Here is a 14984-nt window from a genome sequence, read left to right as displayed (position 1 = left end):
AAATCTGGCGGTAATCGTAATCATTTTCTTTGATAATTTTCTACAGCTCAGCAGGAAATGTAGATGCAGCATCTTCATCGGCACTTCCAGCTTCACCTGTTATTTTCACATTCTTTAGTCCAGCCCTATATTTAAAATTTTCAAGCCAGCCTTTGCTACCTAGTGGCCTGTTCGGGCCTTAGAAGTCATCGTTGAATCTTTTAAGAGGATGTCCTGGTTTTCTTTTTCCTAATGGCTTGTACTTTAAGGCTTGTTTTGGTAATCTTTCTGTTTTCATTCTTTGAACATGTTCCATCCATTTATGTTTATATTTTTTAATTTTTTCTATTACTGATTCCTGGTTTAACTCTTTCATAATTTCTTCATTTGTTTTGTGATCAAATAGAGTATACTTTGTAGTTTTTCTCATAAACTTCATTTCATCTGTTATTAATCTTTGTATGTCTTTTTGTTTTATTGTCCAGATTTCACTTCCAAACATTAGGACGTAGGGCTAATGTATTGTATACTTTTAGTCTGGTTTGTTTTTGAACTAGGTTTGGTTTAAATATAGAGTTAATCACACGTGTTATTTTTAAATATTTTGCAATTTTTAGGTTTATATCTTTTTCATTTTGGTATGCGATCATACAACCTAGGTAATGAAATTAATTCACCTGTTCTAAAATTTGGTTATCTATTACTATTTTAGTTCTTACTGGATTTTCTCCTTTAAAGGCCATAATTTCTGATTATTCTGTTGATATTATCATACAATAATCTTTGGCTATCTCATTTAGATATAAAATAGCTATCTGTAAGTTATCTTCAGAATTTGTAATTATTATTTGGCCATCAGCAAAAAGGAGAGTGTTGATTTCACAGTAGGAAAAAGTTTAATACCTTGATGGAAAATTTTATTCCATTTTTATTATTTCATTTAGGTAAATATTAAAAAGAGTTGCTGAGAGGGGACATCCCTGTCGGACTCCTTCATTTATTTCTCTCGTATGTGATAGCTCATGATTAAATCATATTTGTATTTGATTATTTTCATATATACTTGTGAAAGGGATTCAGCCGACCAATTTGAGATTTAGCCGACCAAATTGTATTCTTATTGGTTAAACTAAAATAAAAAAATGATGGTACAACATGACAAAATTTCATGCCGGCTGGGGCATCGCCTGGTTAAACAAGGCCCCCCGTTGTTTTCGCCAGGGAACCAGGGCGAACAACGAAAAGTCAGCTACTGGAACAAATCTGAAAACAAACCCCTACTCAACATCACCAGAGTTAAAGATCGGTACTATCAACGTAAGAAGCCTGAATGGCAAAGAAATGGAGCTAGCTGAGGAATTAGATAAGTAACAGATCGACATAATAGGGGTGACTGAAACAAAAAAGACCAAAACTGGTGAGAGCTTTCTGAGCAATACATACAAAATGTTATGTTCAGGCAATGACAATCAAGGAAAAGAAGGGGTAGCCATAATATTCAACACAAAATAAGAGGCTAATATTCTTGAATGGCAGTCAGTCTCAAGTAGAGTAATATGGGCAAATATGAGAATGGGGAACTGGACAATGAGACTTATTTGTGCATATGGTCCCACAAAAGGTTCTACTAAGGTAAAAGTGGAGGAATTTTTGAGGCTTTAGAAAAAGCAACTGACACAATGAAAAAGGAAAAGTTGGTCCTTGTTGGGGGTCTAAATAGAAGAGTAGGAAATGATTGTGAGATATACAAAAATATTTTGGGAAAATTTGGAGAAAAGAGCAAAGCTAATAATAATGGCAAATATCTGTTGGATTTCTGCTCAGCATGGACTGGTTATTACTAACACCATGTTCCAACATAAAAATGTGAACAAATTCACATGGAAAGAAGAGGCTAGGAATAAGAAAAGTCTCATTGACTATGTTATTGCTGATAGTGATGTTTTCTCCCTGGTGCAGGACACCAGAGTGTACAGATGATTTGAAATCGGAAGTGATCACTATTGGAAGTGAGCAGGATAAAACTGAATTTCATATTGAAAAGAATAACAAGAAAGTTTTCAAGCGAAAAAAAGTTGAGTAACTCTCAGATGTGAACTGTAGACTAAAATACAAAAAGATTATTGAAAAGAAAATGAAAGAGTTTGAGAACAGGAATCAAACCTTGCAGATTCAGTGGCAAACTGAAGAAAACATTGATTGATTCTGCCAGAGAGGCATGTGGTGAGGTTGTGTGCAAGGATAAAAAAATCAAAACTCCCTGGTGGACACAGGAAATTAAAGAGGCAGTGAAGGAAAAGAAGAAAGCATATCAAAAGTTCCTGGCAAATAAGTCAGCTTTTACTCTTACAGAATACAGAGACAAATGTAAGAAAGCTAAAGAGTGTGTAAAACTAGCTAAACAAAAGTCATGGGAGGACTTTGGTAAGAATATAGAAAATAAATATCAAGAAGGTGGCAAAATATTCTGGAGGTTGTTGAAGAAGCTTAGGAATGGAGGAAAGAGTGCTGTAAAAGGAGTTAGAGATGATAAAGGTGACATGAAACCAGGAGAAAAAGATATCCATGAAGTATGGAGTAATTACTTTGAAAAACTGCTAAATGAAACAAGCAGTGATGACAGCACAGTGGTAAAAAACACTGACCAGGCATGCAGTCAGGAATACATATCCATACTTGAAGTAGAAAAAGTCATCAAAGGCTTGAAATGTGGAAAAGCAGCAGGAGCAGATGATATTCAACCAGAAATGCTGAAGTATGGTGAGATAAAAGTCTTACAGTGGCTGCACTGCATAGTTCAGAAAGCCTGGACAAAGGGACGAATTCCTGATGATTGGAGTAGAGCTCTCATAGTACCCATATATAAAAAGGGAAATAAAACTGAATGTGAGAATTACAGAGGTAATTCCCTACTGAGTGTTCCTGGCAAGATCTATGCAAGTATACTTGAGAAACGGTTGAGAAGAATTGTGGAAGAAAAGCTTGGTGATGAACAAGCTGGATTCAAGCCAAATAGAGGCTGTCAGGATAAGATCTTCACTTTACGACAAATAGTCGAGACAGCATGGGAATATAACAAAGATCTGTATTTAAGTTTTGTCGATTTAGAAAAGGCATATGACAAGGCGCCAAGAGAGAAGCTATTCAATATGCTGCAGTTATATGGTGTCAATGGGACATTGTATCAAGCAATACTTAGTCTTTATTTGAGTTGTAAGTCAGCAGTTAGAATTGAAGGATACAGGAAGATGGTTTAATGTTAAATCTGGTGCAAGACAAAGATGTACATTATCCCCTCTGTTATTCATTATCTATATGGATCACATTATGAAAGAAAGTGGTATTAAACCTGATATCAAAATTGGAAATGTTAATGTCAGCTCTTTGCTTTATGCGGATGATGTTATACTTCTAAATAAATCCGCTACAAGTCTGCAAGATTCTCTGACTAAATTGAATAGCTGTGTCGATCATGGAGTTCTGATTTTTTTATCCTTGCAGACAATCTCACCACATGCCTCTCTGCCTGAATCAATCAATGTTTTCTTCAGAGTTTGCCACTGAATCTCCAAGGTTTGATTCCTGTTCTCAAACTCTTTCATTTTCTTTTCAATAATCTTTCTGTATTTTAGTCTACAGTTCACATCTGAGAGCTGCTCAACTTTTATTCGCTTTAAAACTTTCTTATATGTTATTCTTTTCAATATGAAATTCAATTTTATCCTGCTCAAGACTAAATAGTGATCACTTCCAATTTCAAATCCTCTGTACACTCTGGTGTCCTGCACCAGGGAGAAAACATCACTATCAACAATAACATAGTCAATGAGACTTTTCTTATTCCTAGCCTCTTCTCTCCATGTGAATTTGTGCCCTTTTTACGTTGAAACATGGTGTTAGTAATAACCAGTCCATGAGCAGAAATCCAACAGATATTTGCCATTATTATTAGCATTGCTCTTTTCTCCAAATTTTCCCGAAATATTTTTGTATGACTGACAATCATTTCCTACTCTGCTATTTAGATCCCCAACAAGGACCAACTTTTCCTTTTTCATTGTGTCAGTTGCATTTTCTAAAGCCTCAAAAAATTCCTCAACTTCTACCTTAGAACCTTCTGTGGGACCATAGGCACAAATAAGTCTCATTGTCCAGTTCCCCTTTCTCATATTTGCCCACATTACTCTACTTGAGACTGCTGGCCATTGAAGAAGTTTAGCCTCGTATTTTGTGTTGAATACCAAGGCTACTCCTTCTTTTCCTTGATTGTCATTGCCTGAATATAACATTTTATATTTATTGCTCAGTAAGATCTCACCAGTTTTTGTCTTTTTTGTTTGTCACCCCTATTATGTCGATGTGGTACTTATCTAATTCCTCAGCTAGCTCCATTTCTTTGCCATTCAGGCTTCTTATGTTGATAGTACCAATCTTTAACTCTGGTTATGTTGAGTTAAAGATTGGTACTATCTTTAACTCAACATTGTTCCAGTAGCTGACTTTTCGCTGTTTGCCCTGGTTCCCTGGCAAAAACAACGGGGGCCTTGTTTAACCGGGCGACACCCCAGCCGGCATGAAATTTTGTCATGTTGTACCATCATTTTGTATTTTGGTTTAACCAATAAGAATACAATTTGGTCGGCTAAATCCCAAATTGCCAGCCCATCCTTGATCGTTCAATATCCACGTAGATGCCGAACAGGGTGTACCACGAGAAGGTGAGGATTGGACATTAGGTCAGAAGCTCTGGTCGGTTCTCTACATTCCTTTAAAGGCTATGTGGAGGTCTCCTCTCAGTTATACAGCTTTGACCCTTAAGCACCCATCCATATATTCCTATATTATTATTAATTTTCATGTTTCCAATTCTTGTATTTAAGTCTCCTGCTAATATTACATAATCATTTTTATTTATTTTATTATATTTTGTAACTGATTATAAAATTCAATATTATCCTGTTCTCTTCCTTTTTCTGGGACTTATAAACCAATTATTGTTAAATAACCTCTATCTATTTTTATTCTCATCATCATCATCATCTTCCTTATACCCTCTTTTACCTTGCGGTGTCGAGGGTCCATTGATCATCGGACCTCACTCCGTTTACAGGATAAGGTGGTCAGCCTTATGCCCCGGTGTGTCCTATGGCCTGTAGTGTTGAGTTCTCAAGGCCAGTTTGCCTGCATTGTGGGAGAAAAACCCTAGAATAAACTGGGGAAAAAACCCTGCTGTCCACGCCCAAGACTGGCTAACTTGGCTATGGCTGAGGAAGATCCTTCAGCTCCTCACGTCACCGACGGGAATCGAACCTAGCACTCGTTCCCCAGGCATATGATTGCGAAGCGTATAGCCACTAGGCTAACCGCGCGGGCTCTTTCAGTCCATAATTTATGTTTATAATTTATGTTGAAAGGGAGTTATGAATCCAAATCATAACTCCTGCTCGTGCTCTTTTGTCTCTGTCAACCCCACTATATATTACATTAAAATTTTTGGTTCTCATGGTTTCTTTTAATTTCTTTTTTGTTTCAGTGATTACTTCTTTCTGAAAATTTCTTTCATTTAATATTTGGTCTAATTCTATTTCCAGTTTGCATTATGTATTATATTTTGTCATTTCGATATTATAGGTGCTAATTGGAATTCTCTTTTGATTGCAGTCTTCCAGCGAAATAATCAACAGGTCTTCCATTTTAACCATTATAGCACTCCAGTTATGTGTACAATTATGCATACTTGCAGATGTAGATGCAACTTTACCTTGCTCACAATACTGATCAGCTTTGGATAAAATAGTCCGTATTGTAGACTCGTTAAAACCAAATTCGCTTCTGATCTTACTTTTACTTTCACCACATTTAAATCTTTTAATTATATCAAGTTTTGTATCTAAGGTAATTACTTTCCTCTTCTTTTTTTCACTTAATCACCCAGTTGTGGGATTTCTCTTATTCTTCGACATGATTAATGAGCCGTAAAATTTACGAAGAACGTAATTTTTAAATACATACAGCAGAACAACTGGAGCTTTTAATACACCCACTCTTAATGCTGGCAGCGAAGTAACTGGCTGGCACTCAGGCTCTGGGAGCATGGCTGCATGGGAGGAGTTACATCATCATGCTCGCACCAAGAGGCGTGCATGTTTTTGCATGGTAAATTTAAAGGGGCATTAATCAAAACTCTTGCTGCATATATCAAGGAATTGTCGCAATTAATTTCGCAGCATTAATCAAATCCCAGGTTAAGCAAGGGATACTTGTATATATGTATGTGTATAGCATCTATTAACATAATATTGTCAATCCTTTGTACATGATTATTATTATTACTATTGCATCAACATCCAAGGAGTCAGCAAACTTCTCATGAGAGGCTCACTTAACTGACAACATATTTATCATACTGAACCTTAATATATATATATATATACACACACATACATACATACATACAAAGAATAATACATTACCAACTTTCACTCCATTGATAAAAGTTCCATGAGTGCTACAATCTTCAAGAAATGTAGCTGCTCCACTGCTTTTTAGTTCCTTTAATAAATACGATTAATATTAGGAAAATTTCTTATATAAAAATAATTAGCACAGAACATAAAATTATAAAACATTAGAAAAATATTATGCTAGTGTTTTTAGGTGTTTCAAAGAATGTGCAAAACATCTATTAACATAACATTGTTAATCCTTTGTACATGGTTGTTATTATTATTATTACTTATTGCACCAATATCCTCCCAGACTCATTTGTGGGAGGCTCACTCAACTGACAACATATTTATTGTATTGAACCTTAAAATCCTTAACACTCCCTGCATTCACAACACATTTTGGTAATATTTTCCATTCACCCCAATTCTCCATGTAAAAAATCTACTCCTCACACTCTACTTCACAACATCCTTACAAAACTTCCAGGGACAGCCTCTACATTTACCTCTGTATTAATCATAAAATCCCCTCATTAACTTAAACATCTCTATCATATCACCACCTGTCACTAAACTCAGTCATTTACATTCCTGTAGCCTCTCTTCACAGCCAATATTCCAGAGTCCTTATATTGCCTTAGTCACTCATCTCTGGAAATGTTGTTTCCACATCACAATGAAATCTCGGTGACCAAATCTAAGCATGTTGGTTTTTAATTAAAGTAAAGTAAAGTAAATCTCTATTAGAATTAAAGAAAAACAAGAAAATAATAATCACCAAAGCTGACAAAGGGAATGCCACAGTATTGCTTAACCAAAAAGATTACACAGGTAAGCTGAAATCTCTATTGTTAGATCGGGCTACTTACCTCCCTATCGAGTACAATCCCAACTCACAAATTAGAAAACTCCACAGGCTCCTTAAGAAGGTCACTTCTTGGCCTGTGGAAATCAATAACAAATTAAAACCATATAACTCCATACCTCCCCGTATTTATGGACTTCCAAAAATTCACAAGGAAAATGTACCATTACGTCCCATAGTGGATGGTATTGATTCCCCCACATACAAACTAGCTAAACATTTGGCCAAAGCTCTCTCACACACTATACTGGCAACACACCTTCGTACATAAAAAACTCAGCCCACTTCAAAGCCAGCATAGAAAGTCTTACACTCAAACACACTGACATAATGGTCAGTTTTGATGTCTCCTCCTTATTCACAAATGTCCCACTCAAAGAATCCTTAGAGCTAATCTAAGCTAAATTTCCTCCTGATATCACAGCCCTATTTCAGTTCACAATGAACTCAGGCTATTTTGTTTGGCAAGGAAAATTCTACAAACAAATAGAGGGGACAGCCATGGGTTCTCCACTCTCCCCACCCTTGGCCAACTTTTATATGGAGACTTTTGAAGAGAAAGCCTTAAACTCTGCCCCACAAAAACCAACCGTTTGGCTTCGCTATGTAGATGATGTATTCGCTATTTGGCCACATGGCTCCAATGCACTCCTCTCCTTCTTAACACACTTAAACAACCAACACCCCAGAATCAAATTCACCCTGGAAGAGGAAAAAAACAACTTCATTCCTTTCTTAGACACACTAGTCACCCGCCAGCCTGATGGAACCTTGGTTTTCTCAGTATATAGAAAACCCACCCATACAGGCAGATACAATCACCAACAATCCCCCCCCCTCACAACAATATGAAGTCATTAAGACACTACACAACAGGGCTAAACTTATCTGCTCGAATGACAATGCCCTAAACACAGAACTAAACCACATTCTCAACACTTTCTCAGCAATGGCTACCCCCCCCCCCCCAAAAAAAATACTGAAACCAGTAAACCACAACCTCCCCCACTCACAACAAGGATTACTCTAAATCCATCACCATTTTTTCTGAGGTGCCTACATCTGAGGCACCTCAGAAAAAATCACAAAAATCTTAAAAAAACATAACTTCTTGTTACAGACCATATAAAAAATTGGCATCCCTTATCCGCTCTACTAAAGACTGACCTCCCCCTTAGACCTACCTGGTGTATACCAGGTCCCTTGCAGCTGTAAGCTGTCCTACTTTGGCCAAACAGGCAGGACAGCAAATATCAGAATTTCAGAACACAAGGACTACATCTGTTTTCACCAATACAGCCACTCTGGTCTTGCTGACCATGCGCTGGATACCTGCCATAGAATACAGTGGAAGAAAGCCAGGATAATACACCATAGCAAATACAGATATGAAAGGCTTTTTATGGAATCAGCTTCAGCCCTAAGAAACGATTCAAACCTCAACAAATTTGGCTGCATGAAACTTCCTCAAATATGGGAAACCTATATCAGAAGACCTTCAGCCCAATAGCCAAAGAATACCAACATTGCCTGTTAGAGGGCACAATCAGGACTTTAAGAGAAATAATAGCTTCCTACTTCTTCCTCACTTACTGTTTTGTTGTGCCTGCGTGCACGTGTCTTGTACTTAAGTTCTTGAAAATGGCAACGTGACGTTGCCAAAATATTGAAATATATTAAAATTTATTTTATATCCTAGTATGTTGTAATTTCCTTAAATTATATAGTGAAAATGCATAACCAACATCTAAGCCTTTCCACGAGAATCATTTGCATCATTAGCAAATAAGTGAAGATCTCCCACTAATCCATATAAAATATCATTAACAAATAAGTTGAACAGCAGGGTCTTACAAACAGAATCCTAGGGTACATCACTACCATCCTTTTTTTGAGACACTATTCCATCATAACTTGTGGATATTATTTGGGGATCCAATCTCCAATTCATTTAACTAATATACTATTCATTCCTATCCCATGCAACTTGTACATCAATCTATCATGAGGTAATCTATCGAATAGTTTTACAAAGTACAAGAATATTATGTATATGAATCTCCCTTCATTGTGTACAATTTATGGAGACAAAAACATTCATTAGAAAAATTATCTTACTTATAATTAAGACTAGTTAAGAATAAACTAATTAAGAAAACATGTTATTTTTCTGATTAGTTTATACTTAATTAGTCTTAATTATAAGTAATTGCTCTAACGTGTATTTTTATCTTCATAAATTGTATGCAATGAATGCTGACTACCAGTCTAACCTTGAAAGAAGGAATAAATCTCCCTTATTTAACACATTCATTACCTTATTATAAAATGCAAGTAGATTGCTAAAACAAGACCCATCCTTTATAAACCCATTCTGACTATCATAAAGAATCCAATGTGCATCAATCCAATCCTGTATTCTATTTCTAAATAAATTAGGGAATTGAAACAATGTAGATCCGAATATAAATTAAATTATACTTTAATAGATATTTCCGATATTTCGGCAATGTCACATTGCCATTTTCTAAAGGAACTCACAAAAAGGCAGGTGCACACAGGCAATAACAATACAGTAACTAAGAATGAAGATATGAAGCTATCGTTCTCCTAGAAGTCCTGACGGTGCCCTCTGGCGGGCTAAGCAGGCATTCTTGGCCGTTGGGCTGAAGGTCTGCTGATGTATGCCTCCCAAATTTGGGGCAGTCGCATACAACCAAATTTGTTGAGGTTTGGAGAGTTTCTTATGGCAGAGGCTGATTCCATAAATAATCTTTCGAATTTATATTTGCTCCGGTGTATCATTGTTGCTTTCTTCCACCGTATTCTGTGGCGAGTATCCAGAGCATGGTCTGCAAGACCAGAATGGCTATACTTATAAAACCGGATGTAGTCCTTGTGTTCAGAAATTCTGATATTCGCTGTGGGGTGGGGGGGGGGGGGGGTGGGGGGGGGGGGGGGTGGGGGGGGGGGGGGGTGGGGGGGGGGGGGGGTGGGGGGGGGGGGGGGTGGGGGGGGGGGGGGGTGGGGGGGGGGGGGGGTGGGGGGGGGGGGGGGTGGGGGGGGGGGGGGGTGGGGGGGGGGGGGGGTGGGGGGGGGGGGGGGTGGGGGGGGGGGGGGGTGGGGGGGGGGGGGGGTGGGGGGGGGGGGGGGTGGGGGGGGGGGGGGGTGGGGGGGGGGGGGGGTGGGGGGGGGGGGGGGTGGGGGGGGGGGGGGGTGGGGGGGGGGGGGGGTGGGGGGGGGGGGGGGTGGGGGGGGGGGGGGGTGGGGGGGGGGGGGGGTGGGGGGGGGGGGGGGTGGGGGGGGGGGGGGGTGGGGGGGGGGGGGGGTGGGGGGGGGGGGGGGTGGGGGGGGGGGGGGGTGGGGGGGGGGGGGGGTGGGGGGGGGGGGGGGTGGGGGGGGGGGGGGGTGGGGGGGGGGGGGGAAACCCCGAATCTCTCCAAAGGACACTACTGTTACCAACTGAACTACAGATGTCTGGGGGGTCTGTTAATAATAAACATGTATGACACATTATACCACAAAAATACAACATCAATTAAAAAACTGACGAATATGATTTGTTTCAACTTACTCTGGTAATGATAAAATGAAGATTACTATAAGCACCGAAGGTATTATGATCCTTTATCTTGCAATCACTGAAGGAATAGTCACAATCATATCCCCTGCCAAATGTGTATCTATTTTCACACATTTCTGAAAAAAAAAAAAAAAAAAAAAACACTATTTTCATGATAAAATACAAATAAATTAACATAAACGGCCCTTAAATTCTAGGTAGTAGAAAAGATCATACAAAAACAGAAATATATGCTACATCTGCATTTTTATGGTAAATTCTATCAATTTTTCACAAAAATCTGTATTCTGAAGATGTGCTTTTTTAGATATCCAGAATCTCAAAAAAACAGCTTATCATGCAAGTTGGATAAGCTGATTAAATGATCACATACTTGCTATTATTAATATTATTTATTTTATTTTATTTATTATTATTTTTTTTTTTTTTTTTGCATGATGTCAAAAACCTTGAGCCTATAAACCATATTATAAAACAGAAATTATCTTTCTCAGAAAATACACTGTGCTTTCTTCAAAATGATAATTAATATAAATGCCAACAACTATAAAGCTGTTAACTTTATAGTTTAAAACAGAGTTTAAAACAGAGAGAAATAAAGATGCACTTACACAATGAACTGCCAATCGTAAATAAAAAGGGCATTACTATATAATACAAATTCAGCTGGCTGAGTGGATAACATCTTTATAGGTTCAAATCCAACTGAGGCACAGACTCCAGACCAAACAAGCCACTTTGCTACAAACCTTGGCCTGTTCATCATAGAAATGTGATATAAGTTTGCAACCTTTTACAAGTGAGATGTAACTAAATAAATCCTGTAAAATGCCTTTTACTCTATAAAGATAATAGCCAAATCTCCACTATTATATTTACATTATTTTGTAAAACAGTATGCATCCAGCTCCACATTTAGCTATTACCAATAGTTGAGTTCATGGCTACCTGGGATTTAAAACTCCAAGGAGAGTACTTGCCTGCTGTACTCTCCTTGGAGTTTTAAAACAGCTACTACATCCCAAACACTAAATGGTATATTATTATCTGAAATTCCAAGAATTCAATGGTGATTTTTCTGAGTTGCAGAGTTAAAAACCAGAGTTTCAGTGATCAAACACACCAGGGTGGGCAGAAAGATTCATGAGAAGAGTGGATGCTGAAAGCAGTAGTGGAAGTATGAGCAGACAAAAAAAAGGAACAAGATGGTGGTCTATCATGCACAAGGAGCATTTGAATCTGGCAAAAATTATTATTATTAATCGTGACACCTCCAAGGAGTCCGAAGACTCATCGCAGGAGGACAGCCACTGTACAACTCTTCGTCTCCATCACTACACCAAACCTCTACTACCAATCATCTACGTCAACGCCATCCACTGCCCACAACCACAACTAGTATTTTTTGTCTGTAAATTGCGTGTGTTCTGAAGGGCTGAATTGTCTGTATGCAGGATGAAAAACCCAAGTTTCTGGGAGAAAAAACTCTGCTGCTTCCATATGAGATTGGCTAACTCACCTTTAATTGAAAAATTCCATATATAAAGAATCCTCCCATCACAAGGAATCTTTATATATGGACTTTTTCAATTGAAATTATGGTATGGATATTGAGAGAGAGGAATTGTAAAATCTCTTGTGGAATAAATTTTGCTTTACTAATTTTTTTTCACAATCGATTTTACATATTTTTCTTTCTCAATATTTAGAAATATTTAAAGTATAATGTACTAAATAAAGTGTCACTAAAAGTGCATGTACACTGACTATATGTAAAGCTGTAAGTCGAGATTATGCCAGATTAGCGATGACAAAACACAACCAAAGGTTGCAAGGTCAACCATTGTTGACTGACTGGACAGAATTGACATCATCGCTAGAGACTAATCCCAAAAAGACAGCAATAGAGAACAAAGGGCGACAATTTTGCATCAAAGGCCCTTGTGGCCCTTGGCTCAAGGCTTTTCTTCCGGTCATCTCCGGCCCTTTTACTGTTCGTTGTCAGGGTTTTTGGTTCCAGTCGTCATCAGGGGCTTTTCCTTCCACTCGTCGCCAAGGCTTTTCTCCCGTTCGAATACTGTAGGCCCTACATCTCCAGATCGCAGCAGACAGATTTCCTCAACAGTTACATGCAAGCCCAGTGGTAACTACGGCTGAATCCATATTGAATGTCTGACAGAGGTAAGATCTACTAGCAACCGCCTATGATGCCCAAGCAACCAGGAAGTTTATCAAAAGAAGACACTCAAGTCCTGAAGAAGTATGCTGTATATTGGACTCTTTGTTTATGGTGAATATGTAAGTAGGCAATCTGTATATTCTATAAATACTTTCACGGGGAAGGTTCATCTGAAACAGCATCGATAATTCCCCCACCCTGTACCAAGCCCATTGGAACACGTATAGCTGCCACCCAACATCCTTTTACAGCAGTGCTTCCCAAACTTCTGGATGTCAAGGGCCCCTTTACAAAAATTAAAATATTTCACCCCCCCCCCCCCCCGAAAAATAATTGTAGTAGAGAGATATATTATTATAATATTTATTGTATTTATATTCGATACAAAACATACACAGCGAATATTGCAAAAATCAAATGCATGTATTACATTTTTTTGCCTCTTACCGTTTGGTTCTGAAGACGATGCGGGCTGTTCTGGTAAAATATGAAATACTATCCTTTTTTTTTTTTTTTTTTTTATCAGCCACTTATCCATCTCAGGGTTAAATTTTTTAACGTAGAATAGATCAAATAATATCACCACTTACCGATACTGGCACACCACAGACTGATAACATGAAATTAGTGAATATTACCTGAATAAGGGAATCGCCGGACCAGGAACATTTTTCTCTTTTGTGACTTTTCTCCATTTAAGGTAATTAATCCTAACGCGAAACAGACAGCAAAGGCAGGTTATTAAAACGTGCATATGATTGGTGCGGTATTAACAAAAGATCGCGCAACCGAAAGATAAAAGCATAGCTGACAATTGAGTTGAAATGCTAACTCTCTTCAACCGAATTCCATATGTGAAACTGCCATAACATTCATTATATATATATATATATTACTTAGTTTTAACACTTTTACGAATTTTAACACGTTCAGTTGAATTTTATTGCTGCCTTGAGAAATCGAACTCGCACACATCTAATTAATACAATAGTTTTTAGTTAGATACTGTGTTTGCCCATGCAACATATGGTTTTGTTTCAGTCTATACAGCATAGTTTCTGTATGAGGGGACATGTGATTCATTAATTGGTTGTTTTTATCCCAGTTGTATCTAATTGCACTATTTGTTGAGAAATATATTACACAGACTCCTAATACCTTATTCACTGGCTGTTAGGGAGGGGTGTTGTTTACCACTGCAAGCAAGTTACTATCTCTCCACATGAACTTGTTTAAGCTTTTTTTCATGTGTGAAGTATATGCGAAACTTTTATTGGTAACAGAAAACTAGCTCGGATGACAGTGATAATATAAAAAGAGTTTTGATATGTATATAAAGTCAATATCAACAGTCCCTGATTACGGGACTGTTGATTTGGACTGATGAAAGGGACAGGAAGATTTGGAACTTCCCTGGAGAGCATTCGAAGTAAATACAATTAACCACTGCTTTGAAATGAAACATATGAATAAACAATATTTACTAATATTCATTAAGCGCCGAAATACGCAGGAAGCAAAGTTTGTGAACCAACACCAATGTGTGAATTTTTACATTAAAATATAAAAAATAACAAAAAAGAAATAATAAATAATAAAAGTTAAATACGTTTCTTTTAAAATAAAAAAAAATCTACGTAGTCTTAAAACATTTTAAATTTGTTTTCATTATTTCACGGCCCCCCTCAACAAAACCTACGGCCCCCAATTTGGGAAGTGCTGTTTTACAGTACACCTCGAAACCCACAGAACAAGTTTCTTCTCCTCCTCATTCATCCCTGCTACTGCAGTACTGTGGAACAGTCTTCCCCCTGACATATTTCCCAAGGAATACAATATACAGGCATTTGAATCAAATGTAAACAAGTTTCCCCTTTCACAACCCATCACCCATATACGGTACTAACGTACTATAGGTTGACCAGCCAA

The 14984-nt window shown here is 37.9% G+C and overlaps 1 protein-coding gene across 1 annotated transcript in view; it reads right to left on the bottom strand.

Moving 5' to 3' along the window:
* The window catches only part of LOC150095633 (serine/threonine-protein kinase Chk2-like), a 266187-nt gene that overhangs the window by 239468 nt on the left and 11735 nt on the right, over positions 1-14984 (bottom strand). The window contains exons 2-3 of the mRNA XM_090409930.1: positions 10868-10992; positions 6453-6531 (exon numbers count right to left, since the gene is read on the bottom strand). Of these exons, the coding sequence (XP_090266056.1) occupies positions 6453-6531; positions 10868-10992 (204 nt within the window). The remainder of the gene's footprint in view (positions 1-6452; positions 6532-10867; positions 10993-14984) is intronic.

Source organism: Typopeltis vanoorti, chromosome 20 (genome assembly GCF_054136105.1).
Source record: "Typopeltis vanoorti isolate ZY-2024b chromosome 20, IOZ_Tvanoo_1.0, whole genome shotgun sequence".
In the NCBI taxonomy this organism is placed as follows: Eukaryota; Metazoa; Arthropoda; class Arachnida; order Uropygi; family Thelyphonidae; genus Typopeltis; species Typopeltis vanoorti.
The sequence above is the reverse complement of the archived record's forward strand: the minus strand, read 5'-3'. Positions and strand labels throughout refer to the sequence as shown.